Here is a 25,179-nt window from a genome sequence, read left to right as displayed (position 1 = left end):
CCACCTTCTTTCCATCCGGTATCCTAGGGTTTTCTTACAGTGTAAGGTGAGACAAGCCTCACAGAAAATATGCATGTGGTCTTGGGAGAGGTAGAGGTTACAGTCCTCGGGATAATATTTAGTGCTACACCTAAGGCAAAACAAGTAGGGTGAACATTCAATACCCTTGCTTTAGCTGCATTCTCGAAGAACCGTCAGCAATGATGAGGCTAGTCAAAGGTGGTAGCTCGAGATGAAGCCAGTGTGCTGGTGCATTATGGATCAATGGTGGAGTCACAACAGGTCTTGCAACTCAGATTCCATTGAAGAAAAACAAGTTGCAAACGTCCGGGCCCAACACTACATGGCAGGAGTATGCATACACATGTGAGAGGGCTTCCCCAGCACGCGGGAAATGGACACCCACTAAATATAAAGTTTACTTTTCCCAAAAGGAAAACGCTTTATGTGTAATTTCATGCATTGGGATGAATTGGCATGCTGCTAGCCAATGAACTTGAGAATAATGTGCCTTCTATGGAATTTCCTAAAATTAGGCATGAAGCTTTTTTCTTTTGGGGAAAGTGGAATATATATATGTATATATAATTTATAAATATATATATATATATATGTGTGTGTATATATATACACATCTATATATGTGTGTGTATATTATACACACACACACACACACACACACACATATATATATATATATATATATATAATACTTTAAGCATTATGTATGATCATGAATGTTTTAGCAAGCAAAGCTGAAACAAATTTAAAAAACGACAATGTGAGCTTAAAATAAATTTTATTGCACAATACAAAACGCATGCTGATGAACAGAGGACCTAAAATACAGGATATATGGAGCAGGATCACCATTAAGAAACAAGAAATAAGGAAACATGTATAACACAAAAGGAAAATAATGTCAAAAACAAGTTACATATGAAATGAAATGCTTAAGTATAAAAATGCTTGAATATCAAGAATCCGTAACGGCATAGTACAGACTGAATCTATATCATCTTCTTGTGCTTAATATTAAACTTTTGTTTTTACATGTAACCTTACAAATATTAATTAGATTCTTGAACAACCTTATAGTCCTCAAGTGAAACACATCTGGAAGAAAGCACACACATTCAAACACTGGTAGGAATAGAAATATCTGGCATGCAGGAAACCTGGCAACCAACCTCTGATTGCTTCCTAATGTCAAGAATACACTTTTAAAATAAGTTTTAAATATATCTTCAAGTATAAGTGCAGAAAAATATATTTTTAATCATTTAAATAATGTTAAATCAATACAGATGTAAAGCCGATAGCACCCATTTAATACATGTGTTTGTGTGCAATTTCTTGAGTGCCAAACTATCTCTAAAGTACATTTATCATTTATGAAATCATACAGATTAACAAAAAAAGACCCACACTGCACTTTGGTAATACTTGCCCTGCCCACAAAAACTAAGTAGAAGATTTTACTAAACTGATAATTTCACACCTAAAGTAAGTTTTGTTTAAAACGTGCAATAACTGCAATGGCCACAAGACCAATCTAATCGTGTTGAGAGATATATAATGAACCAAGAAAGGGTGCTCAAGTCATAACAGGTTTTTGTAACACCACTTTTATTCTACAAAACAATTCGTCAATCCGATAAACCTGAGCAGTCATTCTTAACGCAAACCCATCGGTTTATACATTGATTTGTCTCCGACAAGTGATTAGCACTGAGGTTTCTGTCGTTGTTTTCCGATTGAAACAGGGATGATTAAATGAGAGACTCATCTTTAGAGCAATACAGTAATAAGGTCCAGTGTTACAGCAAGGTTGCCGTGGGCCTTAATGCAAGCAAGGAAACTTGGCATCCTGCCCTCTTGTTATATTGACATATGTCTGAGTTCCAGTGCCACTGCACATGCTGTGCAAATAATAGCCATGCCATTTAAAAGTACTTTATCCTTTTTAGCCAAAACGTGAAGAATGAAAAAAAAATAGAAATACACTTATGCCAAAGATGGCTTATGTCGGTACGTGTATGGTAATAATTATACAATTTTTAAAAATATATGATTACCATACACACACTTGTAGGATCCCTCAGACTATTAAAGAGGCTGGAATATATTTAGCATAGAAAAGTATGCTTCTGCTCAGGAGAGAGGGAGATGTTGAGTTTTTGAACTTCACCTCAGCAGTTTTCATAAAGTGCAGGTTAAAGTTTTAAAATTGCAGGCTGTCGGATAGAATTTAAGCACTAAACGGGTAATTATACTTTAAGACTGCAAGTTTGCAAATATTGATGAGTGGGATACATTTTAGCAATTCTAATCCCTGAGAGAGAATTGTGCAGACACAATTACAAAGAAGCATTCTTGGTTCTTGTGCCAATTTGCTTGGCGGCACGATAGGATATTAGAAATCGTAGGGACTCAAATAGTCAACCGAAGGCTACAATGAGTCTGCGAGCACATGCCGGATATCAGAGAGAAGTTCAGTGGCACGCACTGGCAGAAAGGAATCAGTGCTGACTGCGCTCCTCAGGTGGCGCAGGAGAGGAAGCCTTTGGTGTGAACATCCCTGCTCATATTTAGACAGGACAGAGTATATAGTGAGGTTAGAGCTAACATTACAATGGTCTTTTTCTCTTGAGACCACATCAAGAAAAACGTGTGCGATTCTGCCCCATCACTATTAACTATTAAAAATAAGAAAAACATGTCTAAGATCTATCATCTACACATACATATAGATGACAGAGCATAGTGACAGGTCAGGCTTAATGTTAGAAAGGCCCATTTATCTTGAGATCACACCGAGAAAAACGTGTGGAAGAAAAACATGTGCCACAGCTAAACATTCAAAAATGCACACACTCTAGTCTAGACCGCTGAAAACGAAAAGTGGCCACGTGCAATATAAGTAAATCCACTGAGCTTCCCGATTCCCTTGGCAGAACAGTACAAGAATGTGACCGTCCTCTCCTTGCAAATCACAAGACAAAGGAAGCTAGAAGTTCAAACCCTCACAACAGTTACTGCCTTTGCAAATGGTACATATTATCAACATGAAAGTGGGCCACGTCAGGCTGCTGCCACTTTAGCTCGACAGAATGCTGCCATCAAATGTGCATGAGACTGCATTCAGCACTCCCCTTAGGATCTTCACCACATGCCAAAACTGACCGAAATGTAAACCCATTCCACTTAAGGGGATGTGGGTGGAATGCACGAGCTTTGTCGATGTTAACACCTGAACACCGGGCACCGTTGTGAAAGCAAAGGGCTGTGCTGCAAACAGGACAAGTAGTCCATTAGACTCGATATTTCAAGCCGTACTGTCCACACCAATAGAACAGGGACTTTTTCTACTATTAGAGTACTGAAAAAGTGAACAGGTAAAAAAATTACCATTTTATATTTAAGTTACCCGTTGTGAGATCAACATTGAAAATGTTTTAAAATAACTTTTTAAAATAACTTAACTAAATACATTTTTTAAAATAACTTTTAAAAATAACTTTCTTAGTTTCATTAAGTCTCTGAATCTTAAAAAATGTTTTGATTAGGATGTTTCAGTGGTGTGGTAAATTTATCTACAGCCACACACACAGACGAGAAGACAGACACCAATGTACAATAATGTAAAGGCAGTAATACACGGACAAGCCACATAAATAGAGAGAGGTTGGTGTTATATTTATTGCATGGGTTGTGCTATGTGCTGCTCTAAGGACATATCGAAGTGCTACATGTGACAAGAAAGTAGAAAGGGAAAAACAAGAGAACAAATAAGAAAGGTGCCTTGGGAACGGAAGCATTTTCCTCATAACGGAATAGTGCTGGTAGCCAGTCTTAGGCTCCTGACAAGTAGAAAGCGTGAAAGTAAAAGTTTGGCAGCAGCAGAAGGTAAGCGATATAAATCAAATGAGTGATCATCTGTGTTAGGAATCTAGGCGTGATGTAGAGTTATGAAAGGAAGACTGTTCGAGAGATACCAGAGTACGCTACTGAAAGTGAGCACTCATATCTACAAACCAGGAAAGAAAGGCTAACAAAAACAGACAACAAGCGTGCATTCACACATGCAGCAGCAAACAGTTCTGATATGGACAGGCAGCACACAGGCATGTACTCCTATAGTAACAGGGAGAAGAAAAAACAGAAGGAAGGAAGAATGGATATGTGGATGCAAGTTGTGTCCTCATAATATGTAAATGCTTAACTGACATAAAATTTGAGGTACAGGAAAAGTGTTGTCAGTGACTAATCAATCCAGGGCCTTTTTTTAGAGAAATATTGTTATTAGGAGATATAATACTTTCGTCCATGTGTCAATTAACTCCTCTTTGGAATGATCATGGGTGAGTATCACTGCAGGGGCTTGCTCTATCGCCATTCTGTCCTTTGCCACGTTGCTTTAATTATATATATATATATATATATATATATATATATATATATATATATATATATATATATATATATATATATATATGCAATTCAGTACCTGCATTTCTTCTTTAAGACTATGATATAACAAAATGACCACGATTACAACAACTAAGTCAAAATTCCGTGCGCAAATTCCTGGTGTCCAGATTTCCGGTTACCAGCTGGAATAAGGGGCTGGAAGTTCCGCACAGTATGCCTTTATCCGAGGGCTTAACGGTCCCATTGACCAGCTGCTCTGAACAGGTGGTTAACGAGAGCAAGGGCTTCTCTGGAGAGAGGGGGCTTGGGACGGTAGAAGAGGGAAGGTAGAAAAGTGACCTGGCGCATGCTCCCACCTTGATGTAGAAAGAGTAAGGGCGGGATGGGGTTTAAGGCCTGGTTGCTGTTGAAACCAAAGCCTCAAGTGATTTTACCGGGTGCAGTTTCCCTTGGGTAAAATTAAGTCCGGTGTCTCGACACCTGGAAAGAATGGATGCAAAACCTTTTGTGATCGGTCTAAGTAGAATTCCAGAAGGGAATTTAGCACCAGTTAAGTCAAAATCTGTCCGGGAGAGGTTTGCAAGCACGTCCATCTAGGTTAGACAATGCGTATCCTGTCCTGGACCTCCCTTCAGGATCTACGTTAACTGCACTGGTTAATTAAAGCAAATTAAGACTGCAAAATGAAAACACAGAGCATGGTGGGCAGCACGCATGGAGCAGGCTTTCTAAAATGTACTTGTTTTAGTAGACTAGAAATTAAAGATGGAAAATTACAAGACAGTGCTACACCTTCATGTGAATTCTTTTCATGCACTAAGCATACACCTGCTTGTCATGATTATTATATTCATGTTCTTGCTGTCACAGGAGAAACACTTTATACGTTCCTTTCAATTGCTTTACAGTGTCCAACTGTCTGCATCGGTTTATTTTGCTGTCAATTGCTGCTAAGGGATTACTCAATAATTCCAGGATGCAAGCTCTGTTTGAAATAAATGTTATGTTCCCTGGTATCACGCACTGATAAGGCTCATGTAGCTATAATAGGAAATTTATGAATGAAAGTGCTTTCTCTACAAATGCATTTTTTTCTACCAACGCGAATGGTAATGGATTGATAAGAGATACAAAATGTATCTCTCCCTCGCTTAAACAACTGATGAGCAATACTACAGAAAGCTATCCCAAATCTTTTTATTGTATACAATAGTTTGTGTTGAATAACGCAAGCAGCATTAAGTGGAAACCTGAAAAGGAACGTTTTCAGGACCCCTAGACCCTTCATCTTAGTTAAGCCAAGTACCTCACCTTCTCACCGTTAACTTTTGTTGAGCGCTCATCCCTATAACAAGGCATCGGGCAGAATTCACCTCTAGATAGTACAGGACAAAGTTTCCACCTCAGATATTCTCTTGTGTGTTTGGGGAAATGCTGTAATGAGCCAAAGATGAGCAAGTGAATTGATACGCCTTCCTCCTGAACCATTTTTAAGTGGCCTTTGTCATTGGAGGATTACAGAATGCTGATTTCAAGAGACTGGCAAGCTATTTTCAAAAGAAGCAAAGTTCTAACTCCTTATGTTGTGTATATGAGCATATCTTACTCGAGAGTTGACAAACTAGTTCAACTCTAGTTTAGCAGATATTTTCAGAATTAGTTTGAAAAAAAGTAAAAATAAAGGACAAACGCCCTCCCCTCCACTAGGTGGCACGCTTCATTATAGGGGTGCTCCTTCCCCAGCACCTTAATAGTACAAGACCGGCTCATTCAGAGCTATAAGGGACTTTTGGATTTTCTGTGTATGAGCTTTTTAAATGATGTGCAGGGGCTCTTGACGTAATAATGTGACAATTGTATTAGGGCAGGTATTACAAAACAGGTCTATTTTCTTAAACCTGACCTGTACCATACAAGATTAAAACATATTAGGGAGTGGAAAAAAGCTGGTTCTAGTTAAGGCACTTTTCTCACACTTCTGTTCAGGTCAACATGTTTTGGTCGTTAAAATGGTGGCAGAGGAATTCAAGGGCTTTCTTCAGGATCAGACAACCTTGAGTCTCCTTCTAGTTTCCTAGGCTGTATTCCCATGATTGGAAAGATGCCAGACATAATTGTTGGGGCTTTTGGATTTAAATTTAGTTACTAATGATTCAAGGTAATCATTTAAATGTTGTTGAATCATGAAGAAAATGGACACTGATGACGTACACAGGCCTTCAAATACAAGAAGAGGGTAAGTGGCCAGCGCCGGTGTCCCATGCTTCTCTAACCCTGTGGTTAGGCCACTTGGATTCCAGGAGAGTGACAGCTGCACCCACATGGATGGAAGGCACATATAAACAATTGATTAAACCAATGGCGGTCACCCTTCAATTGCGTGGGCCTTCTCTTGGTGAGAGAAGGCCCAAGTAAAGCTGTAAGTGTTAAAGCATTACCTTATTCCCAAAATGGCCACCAGACAAAACTAGCTTGGTTTGCGGTAGGTGATGTAACTGTGGGGCAGCGAACTCTCTTTCTTCCAGAATGAGTTGTAGAGTTTAATTTAGTATGTAGCAACATATGAATCAGCACAAGAAGTCTTTGCTGAATTGTGAACTGCTATCTCAAGTCATGGACTGGAAATCCTCGAAGTATGACTCAACCAAAGTAAGATACAGACCAAGGTTATTGTCAGAAGAGATGCTTTCAGGGCAATCTTAAGTACTGAAATGGTGAACAAAGAGAAGCAATCTAATCTATTTAAAAAACAAAAAACACTGGGGTTCATCTCTTGCTCTGCTTAACTCCATGTATGCGGTGCATTTTCCCGCTGTGCGCTGCACTTTTGAAAAACCCGCGGTTCATGACGAGCTGAGCTCGTCATGAGTGTACGAGAGGTGTACCTCATGACGAGCTGAGCTCGTCATGAGCATCGAAGGGGTTAATTATCATGATGAGGATAAGCATGTTGCCGATTTGTTTTCGATTACTTATGCATCCGATTCTATTTACTGGGAAATCATAGTCTCAAGGATCTGAATATTAATTTAGAAAACAGATCTATTTCATGTGATCAATTCTAACATAACTCATCTAGTACATGAAACACCCAATATTCCAATTGAACTCGGGAAATACGATCAAAGAACAATGTTCCCAGAGGACTCATTTAGGCTGGATAGAATTATCATGGTGGTCAGTTTTTGCGTTTTTTGTGTCCATTTGTATTGGTTCAAGTGATTAGGTTACCTATATGGATATTTTGAAGCATGTGCATGTATTTTACACACAGAGCTGTTCACTTGTGCGCCAGGCCATTGACTGTTCTTTTGAAGCATTATAGGGCTTCCCATTTCTGGTTTAGGCTGACAGTCTAGATGTGTTTACGTTTCCTCATGCATACATCATTTATGTGGTCCTCTCTCTCCCCTTATCTCGGGATGTTGTGAAGGTTTCTCTGGACCGCGCGGTGTTAGAGAAAACTTTCGACATGTTAAAGGTATTTATATCACCAAAGCTTTATTACTTTTTTCGATGGGCTGAGTCTATTCTCTTGATATATTGGTCCATTAACAGTGAGCCTTGCATGCAGTCAGACCATGATTCACCTATGGTATATGACAACATTAAGCTCACGAGGGTTGTTACTTTGCACAGCAACGGTGTTCTCGTAAGTTCGGGTGATAAGGCCTAGCCCGGTGAGTTTGCATACTACACATTGATACTCGAGTTACTACCCAACAAATTTGTGATGGTTCTGAAGTGTGCTTTTAAGGCAGTTGTCGGTTGAGGGCCTATTATCATCCTTTCTCATTTTGTTTTTGGATTCATTGCCATTAATTGCTTGTTATTAGGCATATACAGAAGGTTGACTATGTTTTGGGTTAGCCCTCACTTGCATGTAGTGACTGAGGGGCTATGTCTCTCCCATTCATCACCTACAGCTGTTTGCTATGTCACATAGGTTGCATTGCCAATATGCAATTTTTTTCCTGTTTCCCACAATGGGGGTCCTTCTACCAATTGGTCTGTTGATTTATTCTTTCTCAGATTGTATTAACACCACTTTATGGATGTTTCTAGATACAGACCAGACGTTTTTTGGTCAGGTGAGATTTTTCAGTTTCAGGGTAACATGCACTCTACCTCAGCTCAAAGTACCTTGAGGTTTGACAATACTTTGTTTCTTGCAGGCTGCTACCAAGGCCCCTTATGTCCTGATAAAGACTCCATATGATTCCTTGTAATGGTCCAAACGTCGACTTATGTGGATTTCACCCATATCATTCATTGTTGGACCATTCAAATATGAATGTTGAAAGCATTGGATTTTGAAATTGATTCTTTGTCTAATCAGGTGTTATCGTTTGTGTACATACTGTAAATATTACCTACACTTTAAGTGTTATACGATTTTGGCACACCTTTTTGCACTTGCACTGTAACATCACTTTGGAGCACCTACTTTGTTTAAACTATCCAGATGATTTTTTATTATGCTAAATATATATAAAAAAAATCTTAAATCACCGATGAATTAGTGGTGATTTCACGTATTCTAGATTCTGATTAGGACAACTGTACGATTGAAATATCCTTACAAATACATAAATGAGTCCTATGGAATCATTATTCTATTCTAAGATAAGGCAATACCACCCATTCATCCAACATTACCCCTATTGATCAAAGAGAAATCCAGAATATATAGCAAAACAATATATCCTCTAACCTCGCCTCCAAGAATAATTGGTCTACATTGTATAATTACATTAAGACAGTGTAACTAATGGAGCATAAGTACTAAATACTGAACAGTCAACCACTCCACACATAACACAAATTTCACATTCCAATCAGCCACTTCTCACAAACTAAAAGAAGTTTTACAAAACTCAAATCAAGCAGAATATGAATTACAATGATCTTTTACATCACTCTAGGCTGTAAAAGGTCCACACAGACACAAAGGTTTTGTGAGAACTGCATGCAGAATAATGTATCTAGTATCATACGTGAAAAGCTGGTTGATTCTACATCTAGTCAAGCAGATTCAATTGTCTTTAGGAGGTAAGATACATTTTCGCTTTAGAAATTAAGTTAAAAAAGGTTACAAAATAAAATTGCTCCCACCTCCAATTTTATAACAAAACATTGATAATCAAAACCCATTTCTCCTCACTTGACATTTCAGTTAACCCGAAAATAAGACTGTGATTTAATCATCTTACTGACAAACGTATGAACACATAGGAGCACGTGACACATTGGATGAGGTGGACAACTGATTTCAGGTTGCCTTAATTAAACTTCAAAATATTTTAAATGTACATCCACTGAATAAATCAAAGAGTATCAGCAGATCCAACCTTTGATACTGTTTTAAGCCCTCACATCTAGGAAGGTGATTGAAGGATACTGCTGGCATTATATAAGTTGTTCTTTAAAAAATTGTGGAAGGAGGTGTTCCACATATATCAAGAAATGCAATTCTGATTTTCACATAAATTAGTTTCTTTGGTTAAAGGTCATAATGCAGCAATATGAATCTATATTTCCCACAAACATACATATGATTGACAACACAAACGCATTTCAAATAAATAACTTGGAAAATATATATATCTATATATAAAAACGAACTCCAGATGCTCAAGGACACACCGAAGAAATTTCAAACATTAGCACTCATTTCTTTAGTTCCTGTCTCCGAGACTTCCCATCCTATACACTACGGTGGTAGTGGAGGTATCCTCGTTTGATTCAGGTGACACTTTTTTCCATATGGTTTCTTTCAAAGCCAGCTCTTGCTGAAGGCTTTCATAGTCCATTGGTCCATAGGATTGCTGGTTCTTCAAGCAACATATATATAATGAGTTAGTGTATTTGTAATGAAGAAAGGTTTATTGTTATTTATATTATTGAAGGATTTGCACCCAGTCCAAAGGATATATTTAATTACAAAGACAAATAAACTTACATAATAAAGGTCCATTGAACAATACTTTATTAAAAAATCTCTCACGGTGTATTTATGTGTTCTCTCTATCTCTCGCTCGCTATCTCTCTCTCTTTCTCGATCTATCTCTCAAGACAGTGACCATAAAGAATCAGACTGGACTATAAAATATAATCTGAGAGGCCAGAGAATACGGTGATTAATTAACTTACTGAGAATGACCCAAAAAGGTAGTATTTTTACTTATTAATATCATTAGCAAACACATGTCTGCAATTGACACCATCAACAGATCATTGTTACAGCATAGGAAAGCCGGAGTTATTTACTACATGAACCTAAAACCTAATCAGCAAAGCTGTAGACAAATAAGACAAATAAAAAGGCATATACACAAAATATTGTGAGTCACTTCAAAATAAGACAATTCAAACACCTACTCCAATACAAAGTTCCCAGCAGCATGCTCATTAAAATTTTTAAGACTTAGGACTCGATTTTGACTTTGATGAACAGTGTTAGTAGTATTGCCATGGCAAAGTACTTTAATACTGCCATGGCGAGGGTACTCTGACTGCCAAATTCAGAGATGACCGCAGGCAAAGCAACGCGGACATCTCTTACATTTACAAGACCTACCGTCATGGCAGCTCTTGTAAATACATTGAAAGTGTGCCGTGAGACTCTGGCAACATGACGGGGCTGCACTGCACACACTCATTTTCTTTTTTTATTCTCAAAACAAAATCCCAAAGCATGATTTTGTTTTTGAAAATAAAAATAAAATAAAAAAACAATGACCCCCTCACCATGGGAGTTTTCTGCCATGGGTTGGGGGTCATTGAATAGTTTTTACTTCTACTTTTACATACTGCCATGTTTTAAGTGGCCGTTTGTGAAAGTAAAAACTGACCATGTGTCTGCCTACTCTAAATCAGGCGGATGGACACAGCCCAAACTCCCGTCAGCCCTTACTCCCTCAGACCATCGGGGGAGGATATGTAGGTGGCAGAGACTGAGTAGGCTTTACCCTCTACATACTGAAGGTCCACCAGTCTGTAAATCAGGCAGGCGGACCTTTAGTTTGGCGGTACACGCTCCACCAAACTCTAAATCGGGCCCTCATATAAAAAATTATGTTGACCAAAGGCCTGCAGAGACTGGAAGGATTAAAATCCCTTAGCCACAGCTGGTGGTAAATCACATGCCTTCACATATAAGGTGATTATCACTGGAAGAATAGTAAATGTATTTATTTGTATCTAATTACTTTAAAGCATATGCTACAAACAGAAGTGTCACAAAGAGCTAAAGACTGCCCATACTAGATTCAAGAAGGCCACATTAGGTATGGGGTTGTGAATGACTCAGCACTGCTTACAAGTGTGTGATGGGACTAAAAGGCGTTTTCTTGTTGTCCATTGGTCATCTGGGTCCTTGGTGGCTGGCATCCTAAGTACCATTAATGTATCCAAAGAAAACAATTCTTTGTTACCACAGAGGAGACAGGAAGAGTAATCCCTCTTTCCAAGGGATATTTCATAATGTTATGCTGAGCAGCTTATGAAGGTCAATGGACTTCTCATCTTAGGGGTGCATCCCATCACCTCCATGAGTTCACTTGATGAAGAAAGCAGTTTTCTTGGATAGGCAGCCAAGGAAGGTAGCAGACACCATGGTTTCATAGTTAATCAAGTGAAAACTTGTAACAAGTCCAGACCGTTGGTTGGAAAAACTATGGTACCCTCAAAAGACCCAATGTGAATAGGTATAGCGGTATATATCGTTCCTCCGCCCCTACATTGTGGTTCGTTGGCAGTTATCATTGGGTACCATAGATAGTGTGGGTGCCTGCCTCAACCAGAGGCTCCTCTGGTCTGGGTTGCAGTGGCCAGAGAAAAATTTTTTTGTGCAAAGAAAGATCAAAAAAATTCAAAAAAAAAAGACTGTTAAAAATGAGATCAGCACCTAGGGAAATTTTAATGAAATGGTGAAGATCTTATAATAAAACCAATGGGTACTTGTCCTAGATCGGATTATGTGATCCAGAAGTATTCAATTACAAGAGTGTCGACATGTTTCAGCCCCCCTTGGCTCAAAGGAGTCTACGGGGCTTTCGTCAGGACGGAAAAGGACAGACAAACATGAATGTTCTACTCACACTTATTATGTGGAGTTCAATGGAAACAGCGAGGGTCAGTGTTTAAACCGCTCGAGTTTGAAAAGCCTGCAAAAGAAATTACATACAGACATGTTGTGCAAGGTAATGAAACATTTGTACCATATTGCATGAATGAGAAAGGCACAGTAGTAAGCATTAGTCTTAACTACTACCACAGAGCCTAATTTAAGCTAGACACATTGTATTTCATTTCTAAACAGTAGGAGCATTCCCTCGTAGAGTAGAGGAAAGAGGGATGAGTTGAGAGCGGTTGAGAAAGCTGTAAAGATGTATGATACAGCGCCATTAAATGCGTGCGTTATGCCCGTGATGGAATGTGGCCCATCATGCGTGCTGATTGTTGGAGAGTCTATCACCCCTATAAACTCGTTGGAGACCAATACAACGAGGATATTTACGTTGCTGGTGAGGGATACGCCCTGCTTATGAGGAACGCGGAGTGCCTGACTCTAATGCGGTAAAATAGTGAAAGCGCGCTCAAACAGACGTTCTAGATGAGGCACTTACCCCCTAATGCGGAGATTGTTGCTTTCATCGGGGAGGTTCAGAGCTGTAGAGAACAAGTATAAGTAGTTCAAAAATCTCTTACCTACTCGGAGAAGAATTTGGAAATACCGAGAGAGATGCGCGTTTCGCCATTACCCGCGTGTCTGCGATCCTACGCTGCTTGTGCTGACTCTGCCCCCGGACGTCAGGATAGCGTCTGTGGGAGGGTTTAAGACTACGTTTCTTTGAAGAAACTTTATTGAGTCGTTACACAGTCACCTGGATGTTAGGATCAGCGAGTGTGTGTATAACTCCTCAGAAAGAGTGTGATATTAGATTATAAGATTATAATGTTACATTATAATGCAGTACAAAATGTGGTATGATTTGCGAGTGGGTTACTTGACCACAATCGGATGAGAGTAAATGCAGCGACCCCTTATGGGAAGTTGTAAGATTCCACACTGGACAGATTCAGTACTGAACTTGAGATTTCTTTAGATTTATAAAGCGGTGTACAGACCTCAATTTGAAAATTCGCAGATGAGTTCTTGAAACCAATAGTGCAAAAGACACCTACCTATCTGAAAGATACACGTGACCTACTAGTACAAATCAAGGATATACCGTTTGATCAGAACACGATGCTCTTGGTAGGTCTTGACGTGGAGTCACTGTACACCAGCCTGCCCCAAGATGACACTCTACAAATGCTGGAAGATGTCCTCTACAGTGAAGACTGGGAATACCACACTCCTAGACATTTCATCTTACAGTGGTGACTGTGTAACGACTCAATAAAGTTTCTTCAAAGAAACGTAGTCTTAAACCCTCCCACAGACGCTATCCTGACGTCCGGGGGCAGAGTCAGCACAAGCAGCGTAGGATCGCAGACACGCGGGTAATGGCGAAACGCGCATCTCTCTCGGTATTTCCAAATTCTTCTCCGAGTAGGTAAGAGATTTTTGAACTACTTATACTTGTTCTCTACAGCTCTGAACCTCCCCGATGAAAGCAACAATCTCCGCATTAGGGGGTAAGTGCCTCATCTAGAACGTCTGTTTGAGCGCGCTTTCACTATTTTACCGCATTAGAGTCAGGCACTCCGCGTTCCTCATAAGCAGGGCGTATCCCTCACCAGCAACGTAAATATCCTCGTTGTATTGGTCTCCAACGAGTTTATAGGGGTGATAGACTCTCCAACAATCAGCACGCATGATGGGCCACATTCCATCACGGGCATAACGCACGCATTTAATGGCGCTGTATCATACATCTTTACAGCTTTCTCAACCGCTCTCAACTCATCCCTCTTTCCTCTACTCTACCAGGGAATGCTCCTACTGTTTAGAAATGAAATACAATGTGTCTAGCTTAAATTAGGCTCTGTGGTAGTAGTTAAGACTAATGCTTACTACTGTGCCTTTCTCATTCATGCAATATGGTACAAATGTTTCATTACCTTGCACAACATGTCTGTATGTAATTTCTTTTGCAGGCTTTTCAAACTCGAGCGGTTTAAACACTGACCCTCGCTGTTTCCATTGAACTCCACATAATAAGTGTGAGTAGAACATTCATGTTTGTCTGTCCTTTTCCGTCCTGACGAAAGCCCCGTAGACTCCTTTGAGCCAAGGGGGGCTGAAACATGTCGACACTCTTGTAATTGAATACTTCTGGATCACATAATCCGATCTAGGACAAGTACCCATTGGTTTTATTATAAGATCTTCACCATTTCATTAAAATTTCCCTAGGTGCTGATCTCATTTTTAACAGTCTTTTTTTTTTTGAATTTTTTTGATCTTTCTTTGCACAAAATTTTTTTTCTCTGGCCACTGCAACCCAGACCAGAGGAGCCTCTGGTTGAGGCAGGCACCCACACTATCTATGGTACCCAATGATAACTGCCAACGAACCACAATGTAGGGGCGGAGGAACGATATATACCGCTATACCTATTCACATTGGGTCTTTTGAGGGTACCATAGTTTTTCCAACCAACGGTCTGGACTTGTTACAAGTGTCCATTTTTCACTTGATTAACTCTGATACTGTTTGGGGAAATAAATGGACACGTTTTCCTCGTCCCTCCTCTGATTACCATGGTTTCATATGCAGGCCTGCTTAATCAACTTCAGATCCCTGCCATAAGATGCGGATGAGATTTGGCTCAATCTTGAAGCGAACTCTTAGGATGTCATGTTTTTAACCAAAACTTGGTTAAAAGAGAGCTACAACCCCGATGTAGGTCTGGCCATCCCGGATGGTTATAGGACGGCAGCAGCTAACCGGGCTGGTAACAGACGGGGTGGGGGGGGGAGGTGGCTAGCAGTGATTCCCAGAAAGGATTGGGAGATCTCATCTAAAAATATTGAGTTGGCAGGTCGTTTTGCATTAGATTTTCCCCTACTTCTTCCTATGCAGGATTGCTGGTCTCTAGACCTGCAGCCTCCCTGTCCTGTCATTGGCCGGAGTTGTTTGATACCATAGCAGACTTATCTTTAAAATATTCGAACTTTCTAGTTCTTGGTGATTTCAATGTCCATATGGACAAAGATAACTGCCCTCTGGCCTTACAATTGGCAGATACTCTTAAGGGGTTAAACCTGACACAAAAGGTGTCTGTACCTACCCACGTAGCCGGCCATACCTTGGACTTGGTTTTTTCCAACAATCACACCTGAACGACTATAGCTATGGAAGGTCAATTAGGAATGTATGCATGTCCTCAGAATACCCGACTAATGCCATCCAGGCGTGCCTTCTGAGTATGACAGCGGTGACAATAGCTCTGCTGATAAAGTCTGTAGTGTCAAGACCAGCTCAGAGCACATACTTGGCTGCACTATGACCAGCCTGTAGTGTTTAGCCCAACAAGGCCCTAAGGTCCTTCGTGAAGTCCAGCAAGATGTCAATGGCTGTATCCTATAAACATGGATGTACCTACTCAACAGACAAAATGCATTGATAAATCTAAAGGCTAGACTTGCTGAAGAAAATATTCTATTTCCAAAAGCATCAAGTGTTATTGATTCTCTGCCTGGCTGATTGGTCTGGAAGGTATTGAGATGTACCTTACTTTCTAAAACTTCACCAATTAGGCACTCTGGAGTAGAACAAGTTACTTACCTTCGTTAATGCCTTATCTGGCAGGGCCTCTATCTAGCCGCAGATTCCTCACCTTAGAACTATCACTAGGTGTCAGACTATATTGGTACCAATATAGGCACCACCCAGACGAGCTGACGTTACTTTTGTTTCACAACTTTCCATGCCAGAAGCACAGTGCCATGAAGTACACTGACCACTGGTGTGGAAAACTATGGCCTTGAAAGGGAAAAGCCCTGTCCATAGAAATGTGTTCGCAGAGTAGGGAGGATGGATGGGTCAGTAAGGAATCTGCGGCTAGATAGAGTTTCTACCAGATAAGGTATTACTGAAGGTAAGTAACTTGATTATCTGATAGAGACTTCTAGCAGCAGATTCCTTACCTTAGAGTAGATACCCAAGCAATTCCTCCCCAGCGGTGGGTCAGTGGATCAATTATACACAACGAAGTCCTGCAGGACCAAACGGGAAAAGTGCCCATCCCTGCGCACTCGACTATCCAGACAATAGTGTTCGGTAAACGTGTGTAGGGAAGCCCAAGTTGCTGCCCGGCAGATGTCCAAGACCAGAAGTCCGCGAGCTAAAGCAGTTGTGGCACCTTTACCTCTGGTGGAATGAGCACGCAAACCCTCAGAGGGTTGCTACATAGCCAATATGCAGCAGATTTTGATGTAGAGAATAATCCATGGCGAGAAAGTCTTCTTCGGAACAGTCCACACTTTCTTCTCTCCGACATAAAAGCAATCCATCGTGAGATGGTCCTCTTCTGTACAGCCGTTCTTTCTTCGCTTCGAAATATGAAGAGTTGGTCGTCCACCCGGAACTCTCATATGCGGTCAAGGTAGAATGACCTTGGTCTTTTAGGTTCAGACAGTGTAGTTGCTGCTCTTCCTTGGAGGGATGAGGCAGAGCGTAAAAAGTGGTCAGAGTGATGGTTTGGGCTACGTGAAATGGAGTGACCACTTTCAGGAAAAAAAGAAAGCTCTCGGACGAAGCACCAGTTTGTCTGGGTAGATGTTAAGATAAGGAGGCTTGTATGACAAGGCCTGTAGTTCACTGACCATGTGGGCAGATATTATTGCCACCAGGAAGGCAATATTGAAGGTAAGCAGCCTGAGTGGACAATTGTGCAGAGGCTCAAAGAGAGTGCACAAAAGGAAAGAGGACGAGATTGACTGGCTAGAACAGGTAAAGGTGATGGAGGAGTAGCAATAATTTATAAAGACTCCATAAAGATTGAATGTGACCCAGCAGATATTAAAGACTGCAAAGCACTTTCCTTCCGATGTAAAGTAAATGACAATGCAACTTTTTATGGATTATTGGTCTATAGACCTCTGGGCCTAAGGGCCATTTTTCTAGAAGCCCTTAGTGATTTTCTACAAGGTAGTGTGCAACCTGGCAATTATACTGTATATGGGGACTTTAATTTCTATTTAGAGGACACTAACAATAGGTACAACAAATCTCTTATTGACAATTTATTATGCTTTGAGCTAAAACAACGGATATACACTTGATAGTATATTCACAACTCTACTTGAATTTCAAACAGGAGATATACTCTCTCTAACTTGGACTGACCACATGGCGGTAAAATTTCAAGCCATTTTTACTGGTACCAAAGGACAAAAACAACCTACCCAAAACAAATTAGTAAGCCATTGGAGCAAAAACAACAAAACAGATCTATACGGGATCCTAAAAACGACTGAACCGACATTTCCAGCGATGTAAATGAGGCTGATTCTAGCTATTTACTTGGATTCAAGAAGCAGCTAACAACCCCCCCCCCCACTGACACAATTTGTTAATAAAAGTACCCACGCCTCTGCGATGTGGTACTCAACAAAGATCAAGGACCTAAAGAAACTCTGCCACTGGCAAGAAAGAAATTGGAGGGGTTACGATCCAGAGTAACAAGCGAACTATAAGCTCACTATCCTTGAATATAAAAACCTGAGAGAAGCAATGAAATGTAAATATTTTGAGAATAATATTAAATCTGCCACCAGCTCCTTGCGGGAACTGTTCGACAGTACAGAATCTTATTATCCCCCTGCTATCAATAAAATATCTGCCACAAACCAGCTATGCGATAAGCTAACAAACAGTTTTAAAAAATAAGGTTGAGACAGTCTATATTGACTTTTATCTTCATGGAGGATGTAATCCTGAACTTCAAGCCTCTACCTTAATTGACCCTAATCTTCCCACCATACATGATTTCCCAGCCATCAGGTTAGTCGCATTATGAACTTGGGATAAAGAACAGAAGATAAGATTTAAGTATTTTTATTTCTCCGATTATGGTGACCCCTGACGAAGGGTCTTTATGACCCAAAATGCATTGGGTTTGTTCGCAAGGACGATCAAAAGAAAAATCAAACTGTCATGTTGGAAGACACGAATGTGAAAGAATAACATTTGTAAAACATATTTTGAATTGATGATCAACAGAATAAAAAAAAACATTTGTTATAATCCCATTTATCGCCACTTTATTGAGCAGGATTATGACGCTTGAATAATTGTATTTTATTCAGATTACGCAGCAGCCTTAGGGCATTGCAGTGCACTTAGTGACCAAGACATCTGTTCCGGTTTCTTTAAAAAAAAACAACTCTTAGAAAGACATTTGAATCATTCTCTCTCAACTTTCTTATGAAAATAATTTCTAGACGAAAATGAGATACTTGACAAAGCCCAATTTGGGTTCAGAAAATCACATGGCACCGAGCCAGGACTGATAGCAGTGACAGAGGATAGAAGGGACATCCTGGTTAGGAGAGATAAGGCGGTGGTTCTATCTATTGCTGAAATACCGCCTGATGTAGATAGGAGTTCAAGGTGCATTTGAGATTTTATACTGTTTTATTGACAACAGGTAACAAACAATCAACATGGGAGACAGTAGCTCAAAATAATTGTTTCCCACCTTGTGGAAGGCCGAAGGGCTCATCACTAAGCCCCACATTATTTAGTGGCGATGTGGCTCCCCTGTGGGAACTAATTAGATCCTATGGTTTCTTTACAGTCTCTTACGCAAACGATACTCAGATTGTTGTATCTACGACCAAAAATATCGACGAGGTTTCCCTGCAATTCAACAATTGTATGAGTGCCATAGTTAATTGTATGAGCTCTCACTGTCTGAAACTAAATTTCAAAAAGACAGAGGTGCTCCTCTTTTGTCAGAAAACTTCCTTTTGGAAAGCACCCTGGTGGCCAGAATGTCTGGGAACTCTTCCCTGTCCAGTGTAGAAAGCAGGAAATCTGGGAATAATTGTTGATAGTAATCTCTCATTCAGAGATCAAACTTCTCATCTTACATCATCCTGCTTCTTTGTGCTAAAAACTGTAAAGAAAATTCTCTCCTTTCTACCCTTTGAATTGAGGAAAACTGTAGTCATCACCCCGGCACTACCCAAGTTGGATTAATGTAATACCCTCTATATGGGGGGTCAGAAGGACATCTTGGATAGATTGCAGTGACTGCAAAATGCATCCGTGTGTCTCCTTAAAAAGATACAAACAATGGGAGCCAGTCCCTAAGGCTAGAGATGAGCTTTATTGGCGTCCTATAAAAAAGTGAGTTGCCTACAAAGCCCTTGTTATAGCACACAAAACGCTTTATCAAAAAGGCCTGTACTTCCTGAAAAACGAAATCTCCTTGTATATGCCCAAATGAACAGCTCAGATCAATCACGGCCAAGAACGTGTCCATTTGGCGGACTCATAAGACTACAAGGGGAGGCAGAAACTTCACCAAAGTCACTTCTTGCTGATGGAATCAATTGCCTTAGACCTTGAGAAACCAAGCCGACTATAAGCCCTTTAGAAAATAACTTAAAACATGGTTGTTTACTTTTTCACTGTAAATCATCGTAGGTAGATTTATATCTTCAAAACCGCGGTGCCAAGATGCCCATGGGCATTAGTTGTGCTCTATAAATCTCAAAATCAAATAAAACCAAATCAAAATCATTGAGTTCCCACTGAGGCATAATGAAAGGAGAGGGAAGAAACATATGTTGCAAACTTTTCAAAAACCTATGTCCAATAGGGGATTGGGAAGGGGAAGGTTGATCAGGCAACCAAAGAAAAGCAGAGATTTCAGAAATAGATAATAATAATAATAATAACATTTATTAAGCGCCTGGTTACACAGAAGAACAGTGCGTCCCCGCGCTGAGGATGTATTCCACAGAACTCCTAAAAACAGGCCCAACGTATAGGGGAGGGAAGGGACAATAGGATCCTACAAAACTAGTCATTGGGAAACAGGTAGGTCTTCAGTTTCAGCCTGAACAGTGATTCAGACGGTTCCATCCGGAGTTCAATGGGTAGTTCGTTCCATTGTTTACTGGCTAGGAACCTGAAGGACCGCCCGCCCATCCGTGCTCTACGGATACGAGGTACCACGAGCTGCATGCTGCCCATAGATCTCAAGAGACGTTTGGGACGGTATACGGTCAACATATTTTGGAGGTAGGCAGGGCCGCGGCCATGTGCAATACGGTGGGTAATGCACATGGTTTTAAACCGGACGCGTTCCTGCATGGGAAGCCAGTGCAAGGTCTGTAAAGCACGTTTCCCCGATGACCTCCTAGGCAGGTTCAAGACCAGTCTGGCAGCCGCATTTTGGACACATTGAAGTTGGTTCAGGCCCTTTTTACTAAGGCCACAGAGCAGAGAGCTCCCATAATCAAGATGAGAAGTGACCAAGGCGTGCACTAAGGTTTTCCTCGCTTTAATGGGAAGAAGATCTAAAATTTTACGAAGAACCTTTAGTATGCCATAGCATTTGCCGGCCACAACCCCAACATGTTGAGAATATGAAAGGTTAGTGTCCAAAAGAACACCCAAGTTCTTCACCGTATCAGAGGGGGTGGGCGTGGGACCCAAGTGGGCTGGCCACCAGGCCGATGTCCAAATAGAGGGAGAAGAACCTATCACCAGAAGTTCCGTCTTATTCCCGTTAAGACGAAGGTAATTGCTCTTCATCCAGCCAGCAAGTGCCACAAGACAAGCGGAGAAGTTATCAGCTGTCTCAACTGGGTTATGAGATAGAGTGACCACCAGTTGGGTGTCATCCGCATATGACACAATATCCATCCCATAAGATTCTACCAACCTCGCCAGGGGCTCCATATAAAGATTAAACAGCGTAGGGCTCAGTATTGAGCCCTGCGGAACCCCTTGTTTAAGAGACCGAGGTGTGGATTTAAAAGGGGGCAATGCACTTGAAATTTCCTATCCGCCAGAAAGGAACCCAACCATTCATAGGCTGAGCCGGCTATCCCCATCTCACTCAATCGGACAAGAAGTCCAGAGTGCGATACGGTATCGAAAGCCACGCTCAAGTCTAGAAGTATCAGAGCGGCTGAATGTCCCTCATCCACTTTGCGACGAAGCAATTCTGTGGAGAAGAGAAGAGCAGTCTCCGTAGAATGTTTCGCCCTAAAGCCCGATTGGGAGGAGTGAAGGAGATGGTTATCCTCCACAAATTTAACCAATTCGTTGTTGACCAATTTCTCCACTACTTTGGCGCAGAAAGGCAGGAGGGAAATAGGGCGGAGATTATCGAGCTGGGTCATACTCAGATTAGCCTTCTTTTTTATAGGAACAACCTGGGCAAGTTTCCATTCCTCCGGCACCAGACTTTCTTGAAAAGATAGAGTCACCAGATTACCTATATAGTTACTCAGAAGGGGTATATGGCTTCTGAGGATCTTAACAGTGTCCACAGCCCAGTGTCCAGAGCAGAGTCCTGCTCTGCTGGGAAAAGCAAAGGATGAACAGGAGAACCTGAGAAAGGGGGGCCGAAAGGGGATCAATTTGTCTCTATGTACACCATGCCACAAATTGTACCCAATGATGGAGGGACGACTGACTGCCAGGATAATATTACAGACTTCTGGGGAAGGTTGAAAGTTGTCAACTATTGCCAGTCAATCTCCACGCAAGAAGGAAGAGCATTGACCAGTTTGTGTGAAGAATCCTCCCTTGCTGCTGAGACAGAAGTTCCTCCCGAAGTGTCAGCCTGATCGGAGGACTGATGGCCATGCTGAAGATTATGGGATACCAGAATCTCTGTGCCAATCCTGAGCCACAAGGATGACTTGGGCCCGGCCGTTATGAATTCTCTTGAGAACTCTTAGCAGGAGTGGTATGGGCAGAAAGGCGTACAAGAGGGCCTGAGCTCCACTCGAGACGAAAAGCATCTTCGAGCGAGAGCCACCTTGGAAACTCCGTCACGCAGAACTGCTGACATTGTGCATTCTCATCAGTGGTGAACAGATCTAACCAAGGCTCTTTTCACTGTTGTAAGAGTGTACCACCTCCAGATGGAGACACCATTCGTGATCCAAGAGGCATCTTCGTCTGAGTTTGTCCGCTCTGGAGTCCTGAGAACCACCAGATGTTGAACCACCAGGGACATGCCATCAATGGAGGGTAGAAAGGCTTCTAATGCCAATCGGATCGCTTGGAGCTCCAACAGGTTGATGTGGAGCCCAGATTCCGCTGGAGATCAAAGTCCTCTGATCCCCACCTCTCCCAGATGGCAGCCCCATCCCAGGAGTGATGCATCTGTCACTACTGTCAGGTAGCAGGGTCTGCAGCTGACCTAATCGCAATTCGTCAAACACCACTGCAGATCTTTTGCTGTTCCCTCCGAGATCTGAACCATGTCGGCGTTTCCCCTGATGCAGCACCCACTGGAACTTCAGGTCCCACGGCAGAGCCCACATATGCCAATGGGCATGCGTCACAAGCAGGATTCAGGAGGCCATGAGGCCCAGCAGCCGCACAATCAGTCTCACTGAAATCCAGGCTAGAGGCTGAAATATCGGTATCATAGCTTGAATATCCTTGACTCAACGTTCGGGAAGATTGGCTCAACACTGCGCCGTTTCCAGAACAGCTCGGATGGAAAGAAGATTCTGAGATGGAGTCATGTGCAACTTCAGCACATTAATAGTGATCCCCGGTGAATGCTGTAGGTTCGCCGTAGTCTGAATATTCAGAGAAAACTGCCTAGGGCAAGCCCACCTTCAATAGCCAATCGTCGAGGTAGGGGAAGAGTGGCACCCCATATCACTGCAGATGAGCTGCAACCACCCCCATCACTTTGGTGAACACCAGAGGGTCCCTGGTGAGGCCAAAAGGCAGCATGGTGAACTCATGGTCTACCATAAATAGCATGTAATGCCTGTGGGCAGGCAGGATGGAATATGGAAAATTGCATCCTGCAAGTCCAGCGCTACCATCTAGTCTCCCAGATCCAGAGAATACAGGACCTGAGCTAGAGTGAGGATCTTCAATATCTCCTTCTTAAGGAAGAATTTGAGAGAGAGCAGGTTGAAGATAGGATGAAGACCTCCGTGCTTTTCGGGCACCAGAAAGTAGCGAGAATAGCAACGACCACCTACTTCTGTCATTGGCACTCTCTCTATGGCTTCTTTGGCCAAAAGAGCGGTCGCTTCCTGGTGGAGAAAAGATAAGTGGTCCTCCGTCAGCCTGTTGTAAGCAGGTGGAATGGAGGGATGAGCAGTCCCAAAGTGGAGGGAGTAGCCTCTCTGGACAATCTGCAAAACCCACCTATTCGATGTTATGGACTGTCAGCGGGCAGGTAATGGTGAATCCTGTTGCCCACAGCGTGCCCACGATGGTAAATGGCCAAACTAGAAGGGTTTGGATCCCGGGGCTGCTGGGGGGCTGAATGCTGACCCGACACCTCTGGCCATCCGACCCACGGAACCGGTAGACACAGCGTCCATGGCCATACAGAGGCTGAAAAACGTGCACGCCATTGGTGATTGGGCGGGTAAAGGCGCAAACTGTACATTCCTTCTGGGGCCTTGAAAGGAGCAAAAGGCAGATTGGGAGTGACAAGGGGCCATGGAAAGGCCAAAGGACCTGGCCGTAGCCCTGCTATCAAAGCGTTCAAGCGCAGAATCTGCCTGGTCTTCCAAGAGATGGGAGCCATCAAAAGGCATGTCCATAAGTGATTACTGGACATCCCCAGAAAAGCCAGTAGTCCTCAACCAAGCGTGGTATCGCAGGGCCACTGTCGACGAAACCACTCTGCCTAGTAAGTCGTGGTGTCTACTCCACAGTGAATGGTGAACTTAGCTGCATCCCTCCAATTGGTAACAGCCTGGGAGAGCATGACCCGGGCCTCCTCTGTGACCGTTGGCAGCACCAGCGCAGCTGTATCCCACAGGGCATGGGAATAGCGTCCCAAAAGGCTTGCAGTGTTCACCTTCCTCAATGCCGGGCTGGTGAAAGAAAACCTTTTTTTTTTTTTTGCCTAAATTGTCAAGCGACTTGGATTCACGATCCGGCAGGGAGATTGGGATGCACCAGGATTAACATGAGAAGTACAGGTTTGGGCAACAAAGCTCTATGGAGTAGGGTGTTCAGTGAGGAATTTGTGGTCCCCAGGAGTGAGGCAGTGGTGGTGGGCAATAGTCCTGTCAATAGGAGCCTCTGTGCTGGACTTGGACCAGGTCCCAAGCAGGACATCAGTAAGTGAATAAATCGGAGAAGCAGTTCGGAAGGGAACACTCGTGACTGAAGCACTTTCGTAAAGACATTTGTCTTGACTGCCACAAAGGCAAGTTAAGGTTTAGGACTGTACTTTGTGGCTATATTTGGATAATGTATTGTGATAACACCACATTTGGTTGCACTATATATTGCCTGATATATTCTTTTCTGTTTATGCGACATACATTCAACATTGGAAGGTTATAGAAATAGACTAGATTACACCTAGATTTCACCCTCCTTTCTAGTAGGTTATTTTATATCTACAGAAGGTCTCTTGGGATTACAAGGGCGGCCCCATACCTTTGGTCCTAGTAGAAATGGATCACATCATTTTCTACACCAGCTCTCTGCATGCGAATGTTGTCCAAGTGTGTGTGAGCATGCCTGCGCAGTGCATTATTAAACAGGCCAAAATCAGAGGTGGCCACAGCTGCATACATGTTATGTCTAGAACGTGCGCTGATCA

General features: G+C 41.9%; 1 protein-coding gene across 3 annotated transcripts in view; it reads right to left on the bottom strand.

Moving 5' to 3' along the window:
* GLS (glutaminase) overlaps nt 1–25,179 on the bottom strand; it is a 926,246-nt gene that overhangs the window by 325,768 nt on the left and 575,299 nt on the right. The window contains exon 15 of one of the 3 annotated variants that reach the window (XM_078680396.1): nt 9,175–10,268. The exons of the other annotated variants lie outside the window; for them this stretch is intronic. Coding sequence (XP_078536522.1) covers nt 10,113–10,268 — 156 coding nt within the window. The 3' untranslated portion in view covers nt 9,175–10,112. Of the gene's footprint in view, nt 1–9,174; nt 10,269–25,179 lie in introns of those variants that run through there. 3 annotated transcript variants of the gene reach the window in all.

Source organism: Lissotriton helveticus, chromosome 3_1, assembly GCF_964261635.1.
Source record: "Lissotriton helveticus chromosome 3_1, aLisHel1.1, whole genome shotgun sequence".
NCBI classification, from domain to species: domain Eukaryota; kingdom Metazoa; phylum Chordata; class Amphibia; order Caudata; family Salamandridae; genus Lissotriton; species Lissotriton helveticus.
The sequence above is the reverse complement of the archived record's forward strand: the minus strand, read 5'-3'. Positions and strand labels throughout refer to the sequence as shown.